Source organism: Mixophyes fleayi, chromosome 6 (assembly GCF_038048845.1).
Source record: "Mixophyes fleayi isolate aMixFle1 chromosome 6, aMixFle1.hap1, whole genome shotgun sequence".
In the NCBI taxonomy this organism is placed as follows: Eukaryota; Metazoa; Chordata; class Amphibia; order Anura; family Limnodynastidae; genus Mixophyes; species Mixophyes fleayi.
The window spans coordinates 30,874,930-30,901,126 of NC_134407.1; the positions used below are offsets into that span (position 1 = coordinate 30,874,930).

Sequence of the window (26,197 nt, forward strand, 5' to 3'; positions counted from 1 at the left end):
TATAAATATATTATTTTTTTAAATTTGATTTTTTTTTATTTATAATTTGATCATCTTCAAAGTAATGTCAGCCAAGGAGGAGGGGGGGAGATAGTGGGGAGTAGTTTAGGGATACTAAGTAAAAGAGGAATTTACATTGTAAATATAATTTAAGCATTATCGTTACAGAACGGCGCATTTAAGAACCCAGAACATAAATCCCAAGAACAGAGAACAAAAATAAACACAAGAAATATTTTTGAAAGTGTAAAACTGGAGACTATATACTATAAAGGGGCAAAAATACAGAATTTCTCAGCAAAGCCTTCTTAATTTCCGACAACAGTTTAATGAATATCCACGATGATGTAGCCAATCGACCACTAGGCAGTGATATCACAGACATCAACCTAGAGGGTGTGTGGCTTACCTTGACACTCCAGGTGTTGTGAAACTACAAGTCCCAGCATGCTCTGCCAGCTATCAGCTAGTTATCTACTGGCAAAGCATACTGGGGCTTGTAGTATCACAACACCTGGAGTGTCACAGGTTAGCCATCACTGATCTAGAGCGTGTGTGTGGCTGCCTCTACTGTCTGTAGTTCTTTACAGTTTTAGGCCTCACTTTTTAAACTGAAATATATATATTTAAGTTATTATTTGCAGTTATGCCTCAATATACTTTTTCTTTGCTACATTTGCTATTATTTCAACTGCTCTCATTTATTTCTGTACTTCGCGTACTTTAAGTTGTGTAATATAGGAGACGGATAACACGTTTCGGGACCTTCAAGTACATTTGCAAGCCTTAGCTGCATGCATGGCATATGTCATTTTATTTTCCTGCAGCATTCAACTTTATATAAAAATAAACTGCATTGTAAATACTGCCCCTAAAAAGTGTTGCTACTTTGAAATTATAGCTTAATAAGATAGTAAAAAAAAAAAAAAGATTCTAATACACAGAAAGAATATTATTTCCAAATTTGATTGAATAAATTGAACTCCCAGACATTGTATAATTGGCACGTTAAAGTTTGCTCGGTAGAGCAATACTTATGTATGGTTATCTGGTAGCCCTAACAGTGCATGTTTTCTAGTTCTCCCCACAGACTCACAAGTGAAATAATTAGTGTCACGTGTGGATCTATTATAAGGGGTTTGTCTGTAGTTATTACACCTGTGCTCCAGCCAGGAGATATGGAAAACTTGCACTGTTGGCTGTTCCAGAGGACAGAATTTGTGACACATTGTCATGTAGCTAATCGGTCTCCTTGCAAACGACTGGAGCATACAAAATAGATGCAGGTCAGCAGTTATGATCTGTATTATAAGGTGTAGGCTGAACAGAACAATAACTTAAATCAGAAACACAAAACCCACATTTATCAGAACAGCCTGAGCTTGAATGGAACAGTAAATCTATCAGTGCAGTCCTGGTAGCTGCATGATTTATACATATATGATTTATCAGTTGCCCTGCTCAGTATTACAGCTGTTCACCTGGTAACTCTCTATGACTCTGGTGCCAGCCCAGAAGGATAGCTGTTGTGATTGGCAGATTCTAGAGGGAGTACGTTGAACCGTGACAGATATTCTACAAAGTACCACTGAACCTATAATACAAGTAGCTCAAATAGGACAAGACATCTTGTAGTATACACCAATGTCTATGTAAAGATTCATAAACTATGACAGACTTTAGAAAAAAAGTATACTCCATTTACCGCAATTCAAATCTTTCTGGTGGCCACTGCTTTCACTGACAATCTCATAGGGGGTAGATTTATTATTGCTTCTGAAAAGCGGAGGAGAGGCCCTTAGCAACCAAACAGATTTCAGTTTCTAGACTATACTAGTTAACTTATAGAATCTGATTGGTTGCTGTGGGCCACGCCTCCACTTTTTTATTTTCAAATTGCCTTATAGGGACAGATTCAATTCGCCCACTCTAGTCTAGGATTAACACGGCGTTGGTAGTATTACCGTTAACACTGTAATTTTAACCCCGATTTTTACTCGTGGCCCCGAGAGGTGCGAGCAAAAATCAGCGTTAAAATTACTGTACCAACGGTAATGCTGAGCACTTTTATCATACGAACGGTACTAGTGCGTAGGCCGCGTTATTCCTAGAATAACGCGCCCAAATTGAATTGGCCCCATAGACTGTTATATCTTGTAAACATATTTGCCCATGGTACATACTGGGACAACTCAGAGCTAAGAGAAGCCACTTGAACAAAGGAACTAGTAGATGTGGGAGTACCTCTGTTACATCCAGTAACCTGAGCAATGTAACATTCCATTTCCAATCTTTTATTTCTATTATATAAAACAGCCCTTTACAACTAGACCTGTACTGACAAGTGAGCTACACAAACAATGGTTTTCTCTTATCCTTCAGAAGTTCCATGGAATATGATCATATATAAATTTGTGTGTTACTATGTCATAAAAAGCAACCTGTATTTTAGGTTTAAAGGCTCTTTAAACGCACACCCTCTTCATAACTATGTAGGCTTTGTTTAGTAAAATAAATAGTTTCACAATAAATAATAAGTACAGATATTTTATATACAAAAACATCTCTGCTGTTAATTGTACCATACAATAGGACTAAACCCATTATTTTTAAATTCATATACCCTAACTGATCACTATATGATTTGCTAATAGCGTAAGATGCTTTACAAATCATTGTTCTATTTTTTTCAGCTGCCTTGTGGAGGAAATATAGCACATACTAAAGGCTTATGCACACAGGAGTTAAAATAAAGTGTTCAAAGCTCATTTAACATGCGTCAAAGCCTAATAAAATCTCTCCTATGTCATTGCTCCAAAAAATAGTTTAAGTAAATGGACTTCCTATTAAGTGTTTCTTTCGTGTCAAGTTCTACACTCCATGCAACGGTCACAATTGTTAATGCTCAGTAAAATATACTGGAGTTCTATGGGAATGCTCATATATTCATATAGACAAGCTTGGTAGGACCCAAAAGCCTCTATCAATTCAGAAACATTATCTTTTATGCTGCTCCAGACACGCTGTCATATCGCAATGTGTATGGACCACAAACAACCACAGCGATTGGAGGATGAACGCGGATAGCTCCTATTGGCATGGGTATGTATCATTTTCTGACCACACTAAGCGGCTGCAATTCCCCTAGAAATGATCCTGCTCCTCAGCCCCAGTTGCTTGAGCATTGGGTTAAGCAGAAGGATCAGACCATGGGTGCCCAGGTTTAGTGCTGCAGAAAAGCAGATGTGACAATATTTTATTAAGCAAGAACCAACAGAAAACGCGATGATGCTTCGGAAAACATCTACTGGGCACTATAAACAATATCCTTCAAGATATGTGTAGGACACATTGACATGATCACCTGTATCTACACAGGAACAAACCTGATACCAATTACTGTAAACTGTTACTGGACCAAAAATATTTAGCAACAATGGCTGAAAGCATATGGTATTTAAATGCTTGAGCCCTTTGTAAATATTTGTGTCCCTCCAACTCATATTGCTGCCAATGTAAGTGAAAAGGGCAAAATCAACCACCAGCTGTCTCATTCATTACCCAGAACCTTGGTTAGTACTTCATTTATTCTTTGGCTCTTTTGAAGGGAAACAAATGTGTGGGTACAGTACTGTCTTTGGCTTTCACTGAAACGTTGCCTTCATCCGGCGCAAAGTGTCCTGTATCTTACGAGAATGTTTTTCAGAGTTCATGTGATGGAAGTTAGCGTGGTTGTCAGCTGCCAACACGGAGATATCTGCATCGCTGAAGGTAGAAATGCGTTGCCGGAGGAAAAACTGCAAGTCTGGATCCGGTGTGAAGGAGTATGGGATTTCTTGAAACGCGTGGACCTGACTTACAACTTTTGCAATATTCCTGTGGAGCACAAGAGGGAAATGAATTCAGAAAAAAACACATGGAAAAGGTTTTTTGTTTTTAAAGACAAGTTACAATATAGCCATGCAAACATACTTTATATGGAACATTTTTGGATCTCTGGTTCTCTCTTTAGTTGTCCATTTCCAAACTACAGCTACAACTGCACAATGCGTTTCATATTACATTCATGGGACTCTAAACTGAACCTAAACCTAACACAGCCTAATTGTTTTGGGAAATACAAAACCTACTGGTAGTTCAGAAGTAATTATACATGTGCTATAAACCTGTAGGATTATGGAAAATGAGGGAGAGAGTATTCAACTGTGGTAGTCCCATGCCTGGTTCTTCTACCTGGGAGGAGAGAAATCCAAGGGGTTCTTTCATGATACAACCAACCATAATTACACCATTGATACACACATTCATTAAGATCCCTACTGACCCCACCATATTAGCTACACCATGACAAAATAAAATGTCCACACTGCCTTAGTTATTTTTCTGGGTTGATGGTAAAGGAATAGTACTAATATTTCTCTTGCACAGAAGAAGAGGAAACCAAGAAGCTGTCATATAGCTCTGGTGGGGACAACAGCATCAACTAAAACCAGCACCAGTGCTGGAAGACCTAAAATATCCAGTGCAGCCAAGAGAGTTACAGCAAACCGGACCCACTTCATCCAGAAGAAGGTCCGTACCGTGATAGAATACGTGAAAAGAGATATTTAGGACACCAATCTGAAAGGTCAATTTGTGTTCTATGCAATTGGACCAGAGTGTAATAGGCTTTCTTAAAAATATAATAATCTAAGGTTCATTCTCTTGCTGATATAACAGCAGAATGTAGAAAGAACCTCAGACAATTCAGGAATGTCTCTCCGCCATATCTAATAAATGTTACGGTAGAGGTAGATATTGCCAGCATCAACTGGATAGACCTTGTTTCCAACGAATTCCAACCAAGGGTCACATAATCTGAGGGATATTGAGTTAAAAACGCATGACATGGGCGTACATATCTAAATAGAATTCAACTGGGGAGGTGGAATGGACTCTTCTGCTGTTTCAACATTTAAAACTTGTTTAGCATAAATATATCTCAGCATTATAATATGGTATGTGTAAAATTTGAAAAATTCTCATTACCCCAGATAGGAATATATGGGGGACCACAAATTTGGCACTGACCAAGCCTTCATAATCGTTTTCAAAGGGGAAGTGACTACAGGACTGTATCGTGGGCTCCAGAAAATTACCGTAAGTTCCACAAGGCCCCAATGCGGTCCCAAAACTGCTGCCTGCAATGCTGATGCTGGATTACTTGAATAGATCTCGACCATAATACACAAACTTAAATTGGGGAGATATAATAAGCATACAAGTTTGTAAGTGCCAAAATTCCCTGGGAGAGCCTTATGACCAATAAAAATGTATGTCAAAAAATTGTTTCAGAATTCAAGCGGGACCCTGACAGAACAAATAAACGTAAGATGTATTTTCATATTCAACAGGTTCACAATATTCATGGTGGTAAGCGGTAAGGAAGCCCAAACTGTACATCCGTCTGAGGTAGACTTCATCACCAGCTAAAGATGAAGAGGACTATATTGCTGTAGGTTACACCTTCAGATAGATATCGAAAAGAGGAGGCCCTATGGAGGTATAAATGGCATGCAGGCCTAGAGGGAAAAGGATAAATTTGCCGCCAATAATGTGTAATCCAGAAAATTTATAACAACGCTTCATCAAACCTAGCACAGCATCCAGTGATGAACCTACATCAGCCAAGTACAAGACCATGTCATTAGTGAGCAGGAGATAGCCTTTCCTCCAGCCCACCAGACTGACGATCCTGGAAAAAGGATCAAGAGCTAAAGAAAACAGAGGCGGTTAAAGAGGGATTTCCTGCCACGAACCCCACTAAGAAGATTAGATTGGGAAGAGAGTGGAGTTTGTGCATTCTTTAGCAGTTGACATCTGCAACAACACTGTGGACCCTAGTTAGGTTTGGTGATAAGTACAATGGGAGCTACACCACATGAGATAGGGAGGCATTCCCATTTGGTTAGATTGTTATCATATCATCACATTAGCATACTATTAATACAATTCAGTTGGTAGACCATGTAATCTGAAGACAGCTCCGTTTCAGTTCTTGAAATATCACCATCTAAAACTTCCTCATCAGCCTAAGAGACCAAATAATGAGATATCTCCACTTGTGAACATATCTGTCTGGTGGCATATAAAGACTTAAAATAAACCACAAAACAAACATTATTAGAATTGGCATCAGAGCATGCCGCTCTTCCCACAGATCCCTGCAATACTTCTACTAGAACCCTCTTCCCCAGTGACTAATGTGCACGAAGCTTGTTATTTTTATTGCCCATATTGAAGATAGCGTGCTTCTGTTACACTATATGTTTCTGAGTAAGCTCAACTCTCAATAGTGACAAATGTCTACAGAAGTGTTTCCAGGTTTCTTAAGTGAGCCCCACGGAATTAATAATCATGTTCCTTCCGCCCGGTATCCTACTCAGCATGTTCTAAAAGGGGCTCCATCTGGCTGGCTGTTTTATAGAGGATCAGCAGTTGTGGTGGAGATTACTACAGTAGAAGAATTCATGGGACAAACATGCTGAAAATCTTACATAGAAATATAAAAAAACAAGCAAAAAATCCCAACAAAAAAAAAAAAAACCCCCACAAACAAATGGCAGATTATATGGGCCTGTAAGCAGATGCAGGATTCATAGTCCAAAAATAAGACATTACTTTACATACTAGACTATAAAAGTGTTCTTTATCTAAGCTGGGGACAGCCTCTGAATCACCCTCCCCCCCCCCCCAGTATTCTTCCTTAATGATAAATTAATTAGGGCATATTATATATATTTATTGCACACCCAAAATAACAAACTGAGTAGCCTCTGTGTAAAGAATCCGAAGAAGACAATTATTGTCCATTATCCTGACATGAGGATAAGGAAGATTCCATCTACATATCTAGTAAGATCAAAAGCAGAAGCCCATCTAGCGAGAGCTAAGGTGTCTCTGCTGGAAGGGACTGGTCTAATTGCGGAGATAAGATGAGATAAACGTCTCCCAACATAATAAATTTAGCAGGGTTCAGAGTAGCTATTTTGTTCATCATCTCAGAGGGTAAGACACCAGTCACTGGGAGAGGGAGGTAGATCATCATAATAGAACAAAACATATACACATCTTTCCTGCCTTTCTAGCACAACTGATTACCCCACAGGTATTGAAGTGCACCAGTTGCTTAAACACAAATAGGAACAACAATGCATTGGCCCTAAATGAATTGACAGGCTGCATTCTCATGAATATTGGTTCAGATCAAAAATGGCTGCCTCCAATGTGTGTATGTGACAGGTTCACTCTGACAGTCCCTAGTATGACACCACTAGATGTTTCAAGCTGTAAAAAAACAAACCATGAATTACTCACCTCAGCTTATTCCATTTAAATGCTCCATTTACCATAGTAAAACCCCCAGTTTCAAGCTGTTGAACATGCATCGCTAAGAGGTAAGCTGAAGGAATTGTGGGTAATGTCCTAAATCTGTCTCCTTTCATCAAACACAAGCTGTCACTCTTTAAAAAAACCTGGTGAAAAACAAATTCGGAAACACATTATGACAGGTAAAATGTGCCTGAGGAAAGGATAATACATATACTTACATATGTAACTAAATATAAAAGCACAATATAATTAATCACACATTTTTATTTAGCTTGCGTTTCAAGGGCCTTAAATTTGCATACAAAAAACTTTTCCAGCATGTTGTATTGTAGTTACCATCTATAGCTGGCAGGCATCTCGGATAAACTAAAATAGAGTGTTAGTCAGTTTTACGGATGAGGTTTACAAATAATTATCTATTGTCCTTGCATTTATCATTTGACAGGGCTTTTAAAAAAAAAAATAGATGTCACCATAGGAGGGTGAAATTAAAAAGTCTTCAACGCAGGTGAAGGTACAAAAGGAGGACAAAGGAAGTAAACATTTTACAAAGTGCAGTTAAATACATGTTCAGAACACAGTGTTGTATTAGATCTCACACTGAAGGCCTTTTATTAATGTGGTGCAGATTTAAACTGTTAATAACATTTTCAAAAGTCACATCAATTATGTATAACTGCATATTTTAGATGTGTTTTTTTCCTTTTGAATCAACCCTCTCCTCTACCTTGTTATGTTTTGCACACTCCTGTACCTTCGACCCCTGCAATTAACTGGTGCCAGGAGCCAGACTCTGCTGTCTGTCTCAGAGAGCTGCTGTAGTCCACAGAACAGGACTCAACCAGGCCATGTCAATTCAGTAGATCAGAATGCAAGCACTGACTGCAAAGAGCTCATAGCAGTCAGTGTAAGTAGCAGGTTCCCTGGAACACTAGCGCAGGGGTCAGAGTTCATAGGGGCATGTTCAATTATCCAAGATGTTCCTCCACACATTGCTGTTAAGCACTTTATCCAGTACTAAGGTATCTCAACATTGTGGATTTCTCCTCGCACTGGTAAGGGGGGCAAAGAGATATCTGCGAAGTTCCACGGAGTGCCTTTGCGACCATTCTGGAGGCACTCCGCGGCTAACTGAATATGCCCTATGGAGTTTACCAACATCTCAGCATATTTGTAATATCTAATTAGTTACCTCCACAGCTTTCAGTTCTTCCAGAATTTCAGACACCTTTGAGGGTAAATTTTTCCAGGCCTTAACAAAACAAAAGGTAAATGTGATACATTTTTCATTGAGCTATGCCAAAACAATTTGTCATTTAAAAATAAATAAATTAAAAATAATAATAATATATATATATATATATAAATAAATAAATAATTAACTCTCACCAGGAGTTGGCGGACTATGAGATGTTCTAATCCTCCCAGGACCTGGACCGCAGTTGCAAAATCTCTTCGTTCATAACATAGTTTTGCAACTAGAAGAAATTTTGTCAATAAGCTTGCCTGTAACTAGAAAGGACAGAGATAATGATAATCATAAGAGCCATAAAAGGAATAAATAACAAAACCAGAGAAGCTAATAACAGTGGCACTGACATATACCTGTTCATGTGGTTGTGCTAAAATAACCTCAGATGAGGACATGTTCAAGCTATTTGATGACAGATTAGTGGTTTCTACTTTAAACAATTCATTTCTAAGTGTTTTACTTCTCAGGATGATGACCGTATACGAACATCTTAATATTTATAACAATCCAGCAACACACTACATTCTTATAGCAATTCTACTGGACATCATGAAAGCGGCCTGTTTCCATCGATTTACTACATAGGTTGGATGCTATGGTCAGATGAGTAGGAAACCACATGGCATTTGGGAAGTCTAAGCTGCACAGAGGACTATGGGGTACAAACCATATGACTCTAAAATGTCCAGGCTGCAAAGCTGGTTCATGCCACATCACTGGACATTTGCCTGTCACACCACTGTAGTGCCAACCAGTGTTTTCTGCACCAGTATATTGATTGCTGCTCTGTACTGAGCGCGGTGATGTGACCCATGCAGGAGGCAGAGCCCACTGTCAGGGCCGCCAATCAGGGGGGTACGGGCAGTACTGCTGTGAGGGGCCCGTACAGTCTAGGGGGCCCGGACACACCTCTCCGTTTGTCCAGACTCCCTGGACTGTCTGGGCCCCGCAGTCACTGACCGTGCCTCCTATTTTTTTTTTACTTACCTTCTCCACGATGCTGCAGCTCTGCTTCCCAGACTCTGATAGGCTGGGAGCGCGGTGACGTCATCACCGGGCGCCGCACTCCCAGTGTGTCAGTGACCGGGAGCCAGAGATGCAGCATCACTGAGGAGAAGATAAGTAAATAATAAGCTCTTATTTTTTTTTGAGGGAAGGGGGGGGGGGGGGAAGAGGGAGAGCCTGGGGGACCATAACTGTTGAGGGAGGGGGGGGAGAGGGAGAGCCTGGGGGACCCGCCAGATTAATTAGTACTGGGCCCTACAGTTTCTGACGGCAGCCCTGCCCACTGTGCCCTAGTACCCATGAGCTCATTGTCTGGTTAGTGTAAGTGGGGATGGGTTGAGGCTTCTGGTTTATACAGGGTTGGTTTGGAGGAAATAAATGTTAATTAAGAACGTAATTAATTTAATTAATGTAATTCATTTAGTTGAAGTTCATTTTGTTGTTGCTACAGTCTACATTGGTGGTTTTTTACTTCTTCCCAGATTGAATAAAGATTACTGACAAAATGTGTACTTATGTTAGTTTAAGTAAAGAAAAAGAAGGCTGCCGTCCAGCATCTTTACATTGAATAATGAAGATCATCATTTTAAGCTTATAACATTCTAATAAAAACATTGTCGCCAAGAAGAAAATACAGTTTAGAGGGCACGCATTCCTAAAACACACTGATAATTGAAATAGTCAAAACTAACCTTGGACGTGTGACACGTAACAATTTCAGCTGCCACCCATGTACTGACATTGTCTGCAAATTGTAACAACTTAAGCAGGTATCTGTCGTGTGTACAGCTTTGGGAGAACAGACTGCAAACTTCAACAGGAAGAGTCTCAATGTAAAGTGTTCTATTAAAGACAAAAAAAAAACAACACTTATGGCTCATTCACTCTTGTACGCTTTTAATGCACATTTTCAGTGTTGATAAACACATGAAAAGCGCTAATAGTTCCCACAATTGAATTCTAAAATGTTAAACGGAACATGTACCCAATTGTAAAGCGCTACTGAATTTGCTAGTGCTATATAAATAAATGTTGATGATGAAGTTTTAGAATGCAGTTTATCCTATTTTACAAGGGCAGAACCAAAGATTCTATTGGCAAAAGCGGAATGCACAAAAAGTGCGTGGAAAACAAGTTACAAATGCATCATACATAAAATGCATATAAAGAGCGTTTTCTTTTTCAAACGTTTTTACCCATCTTCCCAGCGCATAAATGTGAATGAATCCTTACAGAGGAGATAACAATCCGAAGCACTTGCAATTGGGTGATTTTCACAAAACATATACAAGCTTTTACAGGTAGTGAACACAGTAGATGGGTCCACAAAATAGTGATCTTGTGATCACTATGAGGTAAACAGGTCCATCAGTACTCTGGTATTGATTCTGTTCAGTGCTCTATCAATAATGCTTGTCCCGTGGTGATCAATAGATTGAGGACAGTTGCAGATCCGGACAGAGAACCATTGGAGGTGCAGTCAAATACAATTTCCTAATCCAAATTTGCAATTATCAAGCAGGCCTGCACTGCACCATATACAGTCCTCCAAACAATTATTCTGAAGTACTAAAACCAAACTGGCTTTGGTTGCTCAGAACAGAAAATTTGATTATTGGATGACCCCTTCTGACAGTTCCTGATCTGTGAGATTTAGCTCTACATGTGTGTGACCAAATTGTACACTGTCCCAGATGTCTGGCAATCATCCTAATCTGCCTCTATATGGTAAAATAAAACCAAATTAATTGTACAGGATCTTTCTTGAATTTGTGTGTTTTTTTATACAAACTATTTTACATATTTTGTTTGATTACTAACCCGATTATGGTATATTTATATGACTCATGTTTAAAGCTCCTATTTAATTAAAAAGCATAAATCTTTCTCAGTTGGCACAGGATTAGTATCAGCAGTAGCTGTAGCCTTGTTATTTTCCATGTTATGTTATAGTACATCTGGCCCAAGAATTATTTGCATCTCCCCCAACGTAGTATCTCAGTCCTCCTCAGTACAAGATTTAGTGACCTTGGTTTAATATCTCTGGACTTACTTTGGCATGTTGCTAGATTTGTCTTTAACTCCTAGCGCCCGTGAGTTCAAGAAATGGACAGGATGGCACTTCTGAAACATTTCCTACCAAAGAAAAACAGAATAAATATTGGACATTTGGTAGAATACTAAAAGACAAGAGGTTGTGACGAATATATTCACATGTCGAGGCAGCACGGTGGCTTAGTGGTTAGCACTTCTGCCTCACAGCACTGGGGTCATCATTTCATGTGGCACTTCTGTGTGGCTGAAGCTTTTTATCACATTGTTTATAGTGCACCCTACTTGTAAAGAATGGCCCTCTACACCCATTTATTACAATAATTAGAGGCAGCACGGTGGCTCAGTGTTTACACCTCTGCCTCACAGCTCTTGGGTCATGAGTTCAATTCCCGACCATGGCCTTATCTGTGTGGAGTTTGCATGTTCTACCTGTGTTTTCGTGGGTTTCCTCCGGGTGCTCCGGTTTCTTCCCACACTCCAAAAACATACTGGTAGCTTAATTGGCTGCTATTAAATTGCCCTAGGGGTCTGTGTATGTGTATGTTAGGGGATTTAGATTGTAAGCTCCAATGGGGCAGGGACTGATGTGAGCGAGTTCTCTGTTCAGTGCTGGGGAATTAGTGGCGCTATATAAATAAATAGATGATGAAGACGACGACAAGTGAGACATGCCAGTTAGGATAAAATGTAGAACACATGTAACATGATTCACATTTAACATTTCAATATAATGCTATACAGTATCAGAATATATATCTATATATTAATGTGTAGGTGCTGTCGCGTGCAGAGATAACATTAAAGTTAGGGATATCACTATAACAATTGTACACATGAATGTGAAGATACTCCATAAGCCAGCTCTACAGAAGAGGATGTCTATATGAAGCAATACAAGTAAGGGTTAGGCACAAACATATATAACTATAGAGTTTTCTATTTAAGTGAGATTTTCAGAAATGTAGGACTATCCACCTATGTCAGGCAAACAGGCTGTAGCTGCAAGGAAAGCTGGGGGCAGCTCGGAGGGGGGATGTGTGTAGCAGTTTCAGGGATCTTCAGTCAGGACTAGCAGATCTTATGAAACGTATCAGTGCAGCTGCGGCTTAGATCAACCAAATGTTCTTATATTGTACAAACTTTTGTGCAGCATAAACATGAGATTTCCATGAAATGCTTTTTGCTTTATAGAAAAGAATGTAGAGCAACGCAGTCATCACTGGACAGAAGCAGTCAAGGTTTCAATGTACAACCCAGCGTTGGGTGCACAGACTGAATGAAGGAATGCATTTTCCAGGGTGACTTTTCTACTAAGCAACATACATTGTGACCCACTAGGTAGTGAAAGGACTCAGCACCCTCCCAAAGTGACAAGTCCACTGAACATGATCACAGTGCACTTCTATTGTACTTTAAACTAACTTCCAATAAGTACATATATAAAACTAATTATCTAGCATACATATGATCAATATTAAAAGACAGGGACAAAGATTTTCAAGGACAAACAAAGACAAGGAAAGTAGCTAATTGCTCACTATTTATCCACTAGGAACTAAAATTGTAATTTTATTATATTAATGCTAGATTACCAGCTACTTCTTTCTGAATGCATGGACTTCAAATATTGTGGACCTCAGTGAAATATTATGGACCTGATCTAGCTGGTAAATACTCAAGATTTATTTTAGAATATAGTTATTTATACAGTATTAAAAAACCTGCAGGTATAATGAAGTACTTGCTTAACAAGACAATCTTGTATCTTAAAAGCACATGCAGTCACTGCGTGAAGAATATGGTCTGTAGTGCCCTCTAGTGAAACTAAATGGAATGGTATTGAAGAGAAGCTAATATGCATTCATAGACCACGTTTTGAGTATTGCCAGAAAAACAAAAAGCAATTTAAAATGTTATAATAGTTGGTTTACATTTACTTGTGAATATTACTTGGCTGCCAGAAAAGGCAACTTACCACAAGATATCTATGTGACAGAGTTTGTATAACTATGTTACGACTCTGACAAGCAATATTACTATACTGAGCAGAGAACTTAAACAGTTTGGTTGTCAAAGAAATAGCGTCACCATAATATCCGACATGAGCCACAGAACCACTATTCTATTCTACCAGACTGTCGGCACTTTTATCTGTCTGGACCAATATGCAGTAAGTGGCATTTGGACTCATGTTTCAAACGCCTATTTTCTAATAGATTTTAAGGTTACCAACTGAGCCTCTCTTACGTCTTTGTCTGTTAATAACCAGTTTTGTTTTTTACGGTGTTTGATCCCAATAGTAAAGCTTTGCAGAGTATGCCATTATATATAAAAATGTTAATAGTAATAGGGTCTACAATAATATATGTTTAATATATGTTATAGTCCTGTGTAAATATAGTAGTAAAAGATAGTCTGTTGCGCCCTCTAGTGGTGATGAACGGACTGTTAGGAGAGAAGCAAATACTTTACAACCACTTAGCAACACATTTACTTTGCGTGCTGCTCAACATTAAAAAGTTATTTATAGGTTATAATACAGAATTCACAAGAAATACCTATTTACTTTATTTTAATGCTCTCCTCCACGTATATTTCATATGGATACAAGCAACTTAATAAACAATTAGTTGAGAGCACGGTGGCTTAGTGGTTAGCACTTCTGCCTCACAGCACTGGGGTCATGAGTTCAATTCCCGACCATGGCCTTATCTGCGAAGAGTTTGTATGTTCTCCCTGGGTTTGTGTGGGTTTCCTCCAGGTGCTCCGGTTTCCTCCCACATTCCAAAAACATACTGGTAGGTTAATTGGCTCCTATCAAATTGACTCTAGTCTGTCTGTGTGTGTGTACGTTAGGGAATTTAGACTGTAAGCCCCAATGGGGCAGGGACTGATGTGAATGAGTTCTCTGTACAGCGCTGCGGAATTAGTGGCGCTATATAATTAAATGGTGACTATGATGATGAGAGCCGAATTTATATTTACATAACTTTTGAAAGAAGAATCAGTTCTGATGCAAACAGCTGTTGCTCTCACCATATAATATTGGGCAGCAGCAGTACCAGAAACACACTTTAGTTCTAATTTGGGCACATTTACAACTGTTTCTACTTGTAACTTGTAGAAAGAGAGAGATGCAGTCACCTATCTAATACGGTCAGGACAATGAAAATAAATGTCTGACTGCTTGCTATGGGCAACTCCAGTTTTTGTTCTTCAATACCTTAAAGTATAAAAAATGCCATAAATGTTCAGCTTTGTGTCTTATGACGGCCTCACGTTGTGATCCTACCACTCTTTTCGAGAGCCGAGCGAAAAAATTAACCTACAATATTGTACCGATTTGTCCATTTACACAGTTGGTGGGCCCTTTAAAGTTATTCAAACATTGAAATTGCCCAGTTCTACCAGGTATATGGAAACTTATTTGTTATAAGGTCGAATCATAGTTGCCTACGGGGAGACTCGCAAATTTTTGAGAGTTCTCCTGGACTTATTTCCTATATGAATGCACTTGCTTTTTATTATAGCAACAGACGAAAACCCAGCTTCGCATAGATCTGCTGTGCAAATGGAACGAGCATTCGCTGTGCTTTAGCACACTGGTCCCTCTAATCACTCTGCATCCTCCTTCACCATCACACTGTGCCCCTTCCTCTTGTTCATCCATCACAGCTTCCCCTTCATGAGTTTTTCTTTTATTACGCTGTGCTTTTATTACACTGTCGCATTCATCACAATGTTGCTCTTCCGATCCTTTATTTACCTTTTACTTGGCCTTCTTTCTTATCCTTTTCTTCTGTTTTCTTTCTTCAAGCTTAAATTCTGGCTCCTTTCTGTGCCGCTCATCACTGAAAACGTTGAATGTGATGACGTCACATCCGACAGTCAGTAAGAAGGGAACAGGGAGGAGGATGCCGGGTCCCGAGCGCCGCCGTATAGGTAAGCTTTTTTTTCTCCCTTGGCCAGCTGGTAGACAAGCGGGAGATGGCAGGAGGGGAGTGACTTTCAGGCTTGGCACCCCCCTGCCTTGCTTGCCCCACTAGAGTGCCACAGCGCACACTTTGGGAACCACTGTCATAGTATCATGCCTGCAGGTGTCACTGTTGCTTCAGTCTATGGCTCTAGATCGGTCACGGAAATACAGGTTCCAAAATGCTCTGCCAGCAAGAGGCTTGCAATGTGTGATGGGATAGAGTTTCCCCAAGGGTTGGAGGGCCACAATTTGCCCAAACCGGCTTCTTATTTTGGAGCATAAGAACTGCCCTGCCACCAGAGTTGCAGCATCTCAGGTTAATGTATCCTGTAGCTATGTGGTGCTCCTAGCCAGCAGTCTACTACAACTTGGCCACTAAATAATAAACAAAAGGAAACCATTGGCTGAGCTCCAAGGTCTGAAGCCACAAACTGCTTAAAGAGCAAGGGCTTTATTACAATAGAGAAAAAACCGTTGCCCTTTAGATTACCAGAACATGTATCACAAGTTATATTCCATGTTTTAATGCAGTAAAAAGTTGAGAACTCATAATAGTCAATGAGGCAAAGTATCAAATAGGAAAGAACATCAAATCTACAAACCATCGGTCAGAGTGGTGTAATATTAAAGCAGCAGTAAAGCAGAACTGCAGCAATACAAGAAAACTGCCTAAATAACTTCTCTGTATTTACTACTAAAAAGTCAAAAGATGTCACCTACACTATAGGGAAATATATACCCTACTGTCCTACAGACACAAGTAGCAGAGGCAGGTGAGAGAATTACAATACAATACAATGCTTGCTGCGTCATGGACATTAGCTTTGTATCCAGGGGTAATTCCAGGTTATTGGAGCAAATGTATTTCTGTAAACACAAAAAAGCTGGAGGGAATAAAATATAACAACTACAGACCTGTGAGCTCACATAAATGGTAGGAAAATAATGGAATTCCTAACAAAAATAGGTTGAAAATTAAGGGGGAAATTCCATTTCCTGCACTGTTTTTTATAACAACGTGGGGTCCGCATCATTACCATTACTACGGTAAATTTAACATGAATTCCTGCTCGCTGCGAGCAAAAATCATTGTTGAAAATATCATACCAACAGTAATGATGCGCATCAATTAGTTACTACGCGCACCCCGCGTTGTTCTAAAGAACAATGCGGGAAATTGGATCTCTCCCTTAGAGGTAAATGATAAGATGCAGCATGGATTTAGTGCTGGGAGATCACATTAGCTAGCAGTTAATGACAAGTTACCATTTTGAGCACGTACTAACCTCCTGTATTAAAGTCAGTTGAGACGCAATCTGCTGGACACTAAGATCATGTATAGCGTACGCTGCACTCTCCTCTCCCTTTATATAATACAAGGACAGATCTTCTACAATCCCTGGGTAGCACGGCCGAGGCAAAGCTGCTGATACCGTATAATGCTTATCCCTATGGTGAGGTATGAGGAGTCCATTGCCTCTCGAGAGTTTCCAATTAAAGCTCTGCAAAATATGAAAGTTATTAAACATTTTATGAAATATTAATAATTGAACTTTGATAGTGGATGCTTTCTCCAACATTTATACAAGATCACAAAACAAAATACGTTTATGTAAACTAGGACCACTCTTGGGACAAATATCATCAGTCTTCTAGTAAGACTCATGGGGAGATTCAATTCTGGGTGATTTGGCGCGCAGACCTCGAATTGCCGGCAATTACGGCAGGAAACTCCAAATTTCCGCCGCAATGTATCTCGCGGACATTCCGGAGACACCTCGCGTCTAATTGAATCTCTCCCTCAGCGTCATTTACATGACTTTACTTTTTTTTTTTTTTAAATAAACTTTATTGTATTAACACACAGGAATAGTAACAATTCAAAATATAGTTGATTGGGACTAAGGACCAGTAATAGTCACATAAATGTATGTATTATAGGAGAGAGCTCAGGACAACGAACCTTTCTGGAGACATTATCTTCGGAAAACTTTGTGCAGAGGGAGTGTAAAGATTTGGTGTCGCCCTTTTTATCAGAGCCGGGAGAGGAAATTGTGTATTTATTACTGGATAGTTCCTGCAGCAGCGAAACCAGGTGTTCGCCACGCTCATCTTTCGGAAGAATCTGAAAAGTGATTTATAGAAAGGATATATAAACCTCCATGAAGGCATATACATTAGGACAACATATTAAGGGCAAATGCATTCAAACAAGAAACTTAGGGATGCACAGTGTGTGTAATGGTTTTGAATGTCCTGAGATAAGCAACCTAGGAAATTGCCAAGGTCCTAGAAATTCTATCGGGATTCAAATCCGTAGGATAGAAAAATCATTAGTAGCTACTCGATGTGATTAGATCACTAATGCCGCCATGCGTCTCCTACCCGTACAACGACTCATTGTGTGGAATTCTAATTACCAGGTTTAAAGCTGGAGCATATTTTACATTTTCCTGTATCTCAAGCTAGTTTGATGTAACATGATGACACAAATGAAGTGAAAGCAGAAACAGAGGAGAGTGTGGGATTAAGTAGATGACAATAGAGTGAAGGGGAGCAAGAACTGCACCATACCTAGATTACAACAGAACAACAAGGTTGCCCAAATAAGTCTTCAAAACATAGCTATTTATTTTCAGTAAAGATTTTAACGGTGTTAGTTAATTGTACTGCATATTTCCTGTGTACAGTCATGGTCAAAAGTTTTGCGAATGACACAAGTATTGGTTTTTACAAAGTTTGCTGCTTCAGTGTTTTTAGAACTTTTTGTCAGATGTTGCTATGGTATACTGAAGTATAATTACAAGCATGTCATAAGTGTCAAAGGCTTTTTTTTTTAACTATTTATTTTGAGAAATCGCAATGATATACAGATACGAGTCAACAAATTAGTACATTGCAGAAGTAGAAAAAAACCCAAAACAAAACAGAAAGTAAAGCAAGACATGAATAAATAACAATGTAACAGAAAATTAAGTAATGGATATGCAAGACATCAACAGAATGCCATTGAGGAAACAGGTAAGTATACCATTGTTACTTGTATATTCAAACATCAATAACATTTTATAATAGTATAGAGGGGGGCACTGGTCGTCACCTAAAGAAAATAGATAAATAATAACAATAAAAAGAGAACATTCTTCCCTTTATCTTATTTATTTTTTTTTACAATAAAAGAAGTTCAGGAGAGAGTATTACCTGGGTATTTGAGACAGGGGTAACCGCTTCAGGAGTCAGGTCCCCTATGCTCATCACTTAACAGGAAAGAGTTGGTGCAGGAGCTAAGGGGTTATAAGTAAAGCCAAGGAGCCCAAATCTGGTGGAATTTATCGTCCTTATCGTGACGGTGGTATGTAATCTGTTCCATCCGTGCAATGAACCAAATATAGGATCGTAAGGCCGCCATAGTGGGGGGGTTCAACTTTTTTCATGACTTAGCTACTAGGCATCGCGCAGCTGCAAGGACATGGAAGGCAAATTTCGCAGACTGTCTATCATCATCAATCAGAGGGTAACGGAGAAGAAAAGACCATGGGTCTTTCCGGACTGGGCACGGAAGGAGGGAGGAGAGGAGGGCCCTAACTCGGTCCCAAAAGGAGGATATTTTAGGGCAGGACCACCAGATATGTAAGAAAGAACCCATCTGGCCACAACCCCGCCAGCATAATGGAGAACTAGAGGGGAACATTTTAGTAAGTTTGTCAGGGGTGTAGTACCATCTATAGTATATTTTATAAGCGTTCTCCTTAACTAAAGTGGAAATAGAGCTGGTGGCCACCTGTTCCCTTATGGTTTCCCAGTAATCCTCCTCCGGGGGGGCCCAGGTCCCTCTCCCACTCCCTCTCATGCCTACCTCTCGGAGGTAAAAGGCTGTAGATATAGGAAATCGTGCCCCTACCCAAAGGTGAGGAGAGACATAACGTTTCAAAGGGGGAAGCACGAGAGGGGGAAGGAGTCCCCCCGAGGAGAGAGCCCACGAAGTGCCGTAACTGGAAATACTCATAGAATTTAGGATGGAGGCTTGGGAATTTAGAGCGCAGATCATCCCAGGAGATAAAGGCACCATGAAATATTAGATCCCCTGCAAATCGAACACCTGCAGAGACCCAGGGACTATAGAAGGCAGAGGAGAGCCCAGGAGGAAAGGCAGGGTTACCCCAAAGAGGTAGGACAGGAAAAGAGGATATCGGGATTTTGAGATGGGGCCGGCAGGTCTCCCAGATTGTAGCTGAAAATAATAAGGTGGGGCATCGGCAAGTAAGGGGAGATCTAGCTTGTTTTGAGAGACCCCAAATACAAGAAAGAACTGGAAATTTAAGATAGGCGGATTCAATGTCGACCCACGACAATTTCGCAGGGGGTGCAAAGGAGGCTACAATATGGCTCAGGTGAGCCGCCCAGTAGTAAATTTTCAAATCCGGGAAACCCCTACCACCACTTCTGGTGGGTCTCTTTAAGAGAGCCAGCGTAATCCTGGGCGACCGACCGTTCCAGACAAATCTAGAGAGACATTTTTGGAGAGATGAAAGATCCGAAAGGGGGACTCTAACAGGAAGGGTCTGAAAGAAATAAAGAAGCTTAGGAAGGAGGTTCATCTTGACAGAAATGATCCTGCCCAGCCACGAGATGATCAATGAGCGCCAGGAGAAAAGTTCTGATTTGATTTTAGCAAAGAGGCCTGGGTAGTTCTCCCGATACAGAGAGTCGTAGGAGTCGGTAACAAAAATACCTAAGTATTTAATTTTCTTTCTTTGCCACCGAAAGTTAAAACGGGAGGTGAGTGCTAATCCCTCCAGGGAGGGGATATTAAGGAGGAGGGCTTCCGATTTTGCAATATTAATTTTGTAACCTGAGAGGTGCCCATAATGGTGTAAAATGTTGAAGAGTCCGGGAAGCGACTTCCCTGGCTGCTGGAGGGTCAACAGGACATCATCCGCAAAGAGAGAGAGCTTACTCTCTAAGTCCCCCACTCGCACACCTTGTATATCTGGACAGGCCCAGATAGAGGCAGCAAAGGTTCCATAACGAGGGCAAAGATGAGAGGGGACAGAGGACAACCTTGGCGGGTACCGTTGGATATAGTAATAAGGTCTGAGGGAGAGCCGTTGATCATGACTCTTGCAGTGGGTCGAGAATATAAGGCTTGAATACCAGTAAGGAGGCTACCTGAGATGCCAAATGCCGACAAGGCTCGGGATATAAAGCTCCAAGAGATCCTGTCAAAAGCCTTTTCGGCGTCGAGGGAGAGAATAATAGCTGGATCCTTCCTGGTATTAATGATATGAATCAGATCAACGACTCTCCTGGTATTGTCTCTGCCTGACGGCCCGGTATGAAGCCAACCTGATCGTAATGTACAAGGGAGGGGAGGACCGAATTTTATCTATTAGCCAAAATTTTAGCATATAATTTAACATCTGTATTGAGTAGGGAGATAGGGCGATAACTAGCGCAGTCATGAACATCTTTACCCTCTTTATGAATGACCGAGATCCGAGCCTCCAGTGTCAAAGGCTTTTATTGACAATTACATTAAGTTTATGCAAAGAGTCAATATTTGCAGTGTTGACCCTTATTTTGAAGATCTCTGCAATTCGCCCTGGCATGCTATCAATCAACTTCTGGTCCACATACTGACTGATGGCCGCCCATTCTTGCCTAATCAATACATGGAGTTTGTCAGAATTTGTGGTTTTTTGCTGATCCACCTGCCTCTTGAGGATTGACCACAAGTTCTCAATGGGATTAAGGTCTGGTGAGTTTCCTGGCCATGGACCCAAAATTTCGTTGTTTTGAGCCCTGAGCCACTTAGTTATCACTTTTGCCTTATGGCAAGGTGCTCCATCAAGCTGGAAAATGCATTGTTCATCACCAAACTGTTCTTGGATGGTTGGGAGAAGCTGCTCTTGGAGGATGTTTTGGTACCATTCTTTATTCATGGCTGTGTTCATAGGCAAAATTGTGAGTGAGCCCACTCCCTTGGCTGAGCAGCATGAATATTCTCAGGATGCTTTACTGTTGGCATAACACGGGACTGTTGGTAGCACTCAGCTTTCCTTCTCCAGACAAGCGTTTTTCCAGATGCCCCAAACAATCTGAATGACTTTACCCCAGTCCTCAGCATTCCAATCCCTGTACCCTTTGCAGAATATCAGTCTGTCCCTAATGTTATTCCTGGAAAGAAGTCGCTTCTTTGCTGGCCTTCTTGAGAACAGGCCATCCTCGCCTCACTGTGTGTGCAGATGCACTCACACCTGCCTGCTGCCATTCCTGAGCAAGCTCTGCATTTGTGATCTGCCGTTCCCACAGCTGAATCAACTTTAGGGGGTGGTCCTAGCACTTGCTGGACATTCTTGGGCGCCCTGAAGCCTTCTTCACAACTATTGAACCTCTCTCCTTGAAGTTCTGGATGATCCGATAAATGGCTGATTTAGGTACAATCTTACTAGCAGAAATATCCTTTCCTGTGAAGCCCTTTTTGTGCAAAGCAATGATGACTGTACACATTTCCTTGCAGAAAACCGTGGTTAACAGAGGAAGAACAATGATTTCAAGCACCATTCTCCTTTTAAAGCTTCCAGTCTGTTATTCGAACTCAATCAGCATAACAGAGTGATCTCCAGCCTTGTCCTCATCTACACTCGCACCTGTGTTAACAAGAGAATCACTGACCTGATGTCAGCTGCTCCTTTTGTGGCAGGGCTGAAATGCAATGGAAATGTTTTTGGGATAAAGTTCATTGTCTTGGCAAAGAGGGACATTGAAATTAATTGCAATTCATCTGATCACTCTTCATGTCATTCTGGAGTATATGCAAATTGCCATCCTAAAAAACTGAGGCAGCAGACTTTGTGAAAAATAATATTTGTGTCATTCTCAAAACTTTTGGCCATGACTGTATATTACACTTTACAGATAGTTACTTTTCCATATTTTGCATTTATTGATGGCTATATGAGGCTCAGTTTCATTATTTCTGCTTATATAAAATGTTCCAATGTAATACACTATAGTGAATAAGGCCTGCGGTTTAGCCACACAAAAGTGAGTGTTATCCAAAAACTGGAAGCTGCAGGTGTACGTGTTTGTTGGCCCAGCCCAGTTATAAGACACACTGGATATTGTGGTCAGCCATATGAGTGTGTGCGGTCATCAGGAAGCAGCACCGGCTCCTGTAATATTCAACACATCATTTCAATCATTTTCAACTCAAAATTCATAGTCCCAAAAGCGGAGAGGGCTATAATGCAGCAAAATATTGAAAATAGGAGTAACAATAACTTTTTTTAAAAAACAGTTCATCATTTTGCATGTGTACAAATTTGCAGAACTTAATGGTAAAGACCGACAAATCTCAACACTATGTTCATCAATGTCAACTTCCTACCAAATAATTATTTTAAAATAAAGTGGAATTTTTTTTTTTTTTTTTTTAAAAAAAGATGCTTATAACTTCTGACACTTTGCAAAAATAACCCTCATTGTCTGTCTGTGGCGCTGCTCATGTCCACTAAAGTTAAAAGTGTACCTGTCATTACTCAGTCGAAGCTGCCAGTTACTGGGCTGAATATTTATTCATGAGAATTCACCCAACTCATTTCCCTGTGATCAAGGCGCTCTGTAAGCACCAAGGGTGAGGGACCTCATGATTCAAACAGTTAGGGGAAACCAGGGGATTATATTTTATTGGGGATTGGAGTTATCCTTTAAATATGATAAATAAGTTACACAGTTATAAATAATAATAATAATATAAATATAAAAAATAAAAAGAATAATTTATAAAGTACAATTAAACATAAATCACAACATCTCATGAATGTAGAATATGGAAAACGCAAAAGCAAACAACAAAACAAATGCATTGTACAAATTATAATTACGAACTTGAAGAGCGACAAAGACAATAGTTTTCCAATCACCTGGGAATTACTTAAATCTTCAAGTTTGTCTAAAAGATCTGGATTTATAGAGAAGTCTATATGCCAGCAGTCTTCAATCCAGGTTTGCAGCAGAAGCAGTGATCGATGATAGATTTTTGCATCCATACAAGATGGGTCTGTTCCTTCCCTAGTTGATGATAAAAAATAAAAATAATTATTATTAATAATAATAATAATTCAGGAAGTATTCCCATATCAGTCACTCTCATATATCTAGCAGAATAGCTTACAGCCAAGACTTGCTAATGACGCAACTGTCTCCACCATGTTCGTAACCAGGGCAGTGTGGGTCATGTGGCTGCCCATGGCGCAAGGCAAAGGAAGTGCAACACCTGTCCGCTATATGCAGCCATCCAGATCAACATTAATGTAGGGCGGTAATTGCTCAGTGACAGGAAGCCGGCAGAATGAGGGTGGCATTGGCGTCCTGCTTACTGCAGCGGTGCGGACGTGCAAACATGATGTTGGGGCACTTTACAGCGGAGCCGGGAGGAACCAGCACAGAAACAAGAAGATGCAGGCAAAGGAAGAAGACAGAGGAAGAAGAGACGCTGAGGAGCCCTAAGATGATTAAATTACTGTAGGGCCTGGAGAGAACAAGACACTTGATGGAGAGAAGAGCAGGAGGGAGGACTAGAGAGAAAAGAGCAAGATTCAGGGGGCTGAGGTCCGGAGAGAAGGGGGAAGGTTTCTTTGGAGTACATAAATATATCCTACAGTAATACTCAAAAAGACAGTGATGTGTTTATTAGTAATTATAATCTCTATTAAATGTGTGGGAAATTTGTGAGCCACTAATTATTAAACATGGGCGCTATTAATTTAATGTTGGGGCTGTATGGGGGAAATAAGCATTTATGAAATGTGAATACCATTAATTAAATTCTGAGGCTGATTGGGTGAAGAGAGGGCTATTTGTGAAACAAAACAAAGCTACCAATTTAACGTCCATTTGGTTGATAGGGAGACCTAGGTTGTTCTGTCACTATTCAGGTTTCCAGGAGGTGAATAATAACTCAAACAGCATCCAACATTCCAGGATCCGGCCAAGCAGCAACTGACCTGAAGACACTGGTAGTCAAAGCTGAAAGAACAGGTAGGAGGGCGCAGTAGTTTTGGAAAATGGTGATGTTCTTTTATAGAGCTAGGTAAGTCCCCTCTGGTGGTGCATTCCTGAGCATATATGGGAGGGACTGAGGGGGGCACTAAATATCTAGTCACAGCTCTGGTCTGCACATGGAGAACCTCTTTGAAACATAAAAACAGCATTTCCCAATTAGTATTTGGTGTCAAGCAATTTTTTCTTCAGCTGTAAAAATGTGACAGTCATTAATCCTTATCAGACATAATAATGTGCACAAAACTGTGGATGGGGACTGCCCCTTTCTGGTAATATTACAGCGGCTGAATTGGTACATGTAAAGATTATTTACTATGCACTGCGCAAGAACATATGTGTGCATGCGTAACATACAGCTAAGAATTGGTACATGCAAGCTTATTTACTACGCACTGCGCAAGAACATGGTTGTATATTAAGCGTACACACACAAGTATATTTGTTCATTAGCTTGCACAAATAACCACAAATGAGGTGAGCTGCACATGTCTTAATAAGTGGAGGCAATACCTTGGCAAAGTATTATTAATCCGGTCAACAAGAAACTGCAGAAGATCTTCCTGAGAACAGAAATATCGGAAGGTGTAGAGCAACTGCTGAACGTACCCATCCAACACAGCGTTCCTACAGCAAAAACAGAAAACACTTAAACCACACTGAGAAATATGTCCACAACAAAGCCAACAGTTCTCTTTCTATAAAGACAACTTGGTTAAGCAAAAGACGACACTGGCTTGCCATAAATGCCTCACATATAAAACCACATTGTAAGTGCATTATATCTATTCCTTGTGGTCACGTGATTGGCTTAACTAAGACAAGTCTGCATACTTTTTGTTTCCTTATGGATTGGAGCCTAGAATACAAGATAAGACAAAATACACATACCGTATATCAATGCATGAAACCATCTACAGATGTCTACAACTATTTAGAGACTATTGTTTGGACTGTATTATTCGCTGCAATCATCTGAACTGTATGTATATAGAACATATTGTGCCTGGAATTGTAACCATAGACACAATCATGGGTAGTCTTTACAATAATATGCTGCAGGCGTCATTAGGTGGACGTGTGTACCGTAAAAACAAAAGATACCACTGCGGGTATGCGGGTCAAGTCGATCATGTTCTGTTAAGGTATGGAAATGTCTACATATTTATCTTTCACATTCTGTGGCAGTTTTAGCAACAGTTTCAAGGGACAAATAAAATAAACTTGTTTCATAAAAAAAAAACCCAAGTATTCCAGCAGTTCTTTATAATACGTTAAAGTGACACCATTCCTTTGCAGTCCACAGCACGTCTATCCACATCAAATTGTGGTCTCCAGCTCCTCCGAAAGCTCTATAGAGCTTACCTTTAAATAACTTTTTTTTTACTTTAGTACGGCTAGTCTTTAACGACCATTAAACCAATTTTTACCCCCCCCCAATGTAATGAGGTGGCATCTTGTAGGATATGGCCTCA

The 26,197-nt window shown here is 40.1% G+C and overlaps 1 protein-coding gene across 1 annotated transcript in view; it reads right to left on the bottom strand.

Annotated features, from left to right (window-relative positions):
• Positions 1 to 3,569: 3,569 nt before the first annotated feature.
• KNDC1 (kinase non-catalytic C-lobe domain containing 1) overlaps positions 3,570 to 26,197 on the bottom strand; it is an 86,287-nt gene continuing 63,659 nt past the window's right edge. The window contains exons 21-30 of the mRNA XM_075216181.1: positions 25,236 to 25,349; positions 23,585 to 23,732; positions 17,623 to 17,784; positions 16,946 to 17,161; positions 11,682 to 11,764; positions 10,321 to 10,471; positions 8,761 to 8,883; positions 8,564 to 8,623; positions 7,357 to 7,514; positions 3,570 to 3,876 (exon numbers count right to left, since the gene is read on the bottom strand). Of these exons, the coding sequence (XP_075072282.1) occupies positions 3,645 to 3,876; positions 7,357 to 7,514; positions 8,564 to 8,623; positions 8,761 to 8,883; positions 10,321 to 10,471; positions 11,682 to 11,764; positions 16,946 to 17,161; positions 17,623 to 17,784; positions 23,585 to 23,732; positions 25,236 to 25,349 (1,447 nt within the window). The 3' untranslated portion in view covers positions 3,570 to 3,644. The remainder of the gene's footprint in view (positions 3,877 to 7,356; positions 7,515 to 8,563; positions 8,624 to 8,760; positions 8,884 to 10,320; positions 10,472 to 11,681; positions 11,765 to 16,945; positions 17,162 to 17,622; positions 17,785 to 23,584; positions 23,733 to 25,235; positions 25,350 to 26,197) is intronic.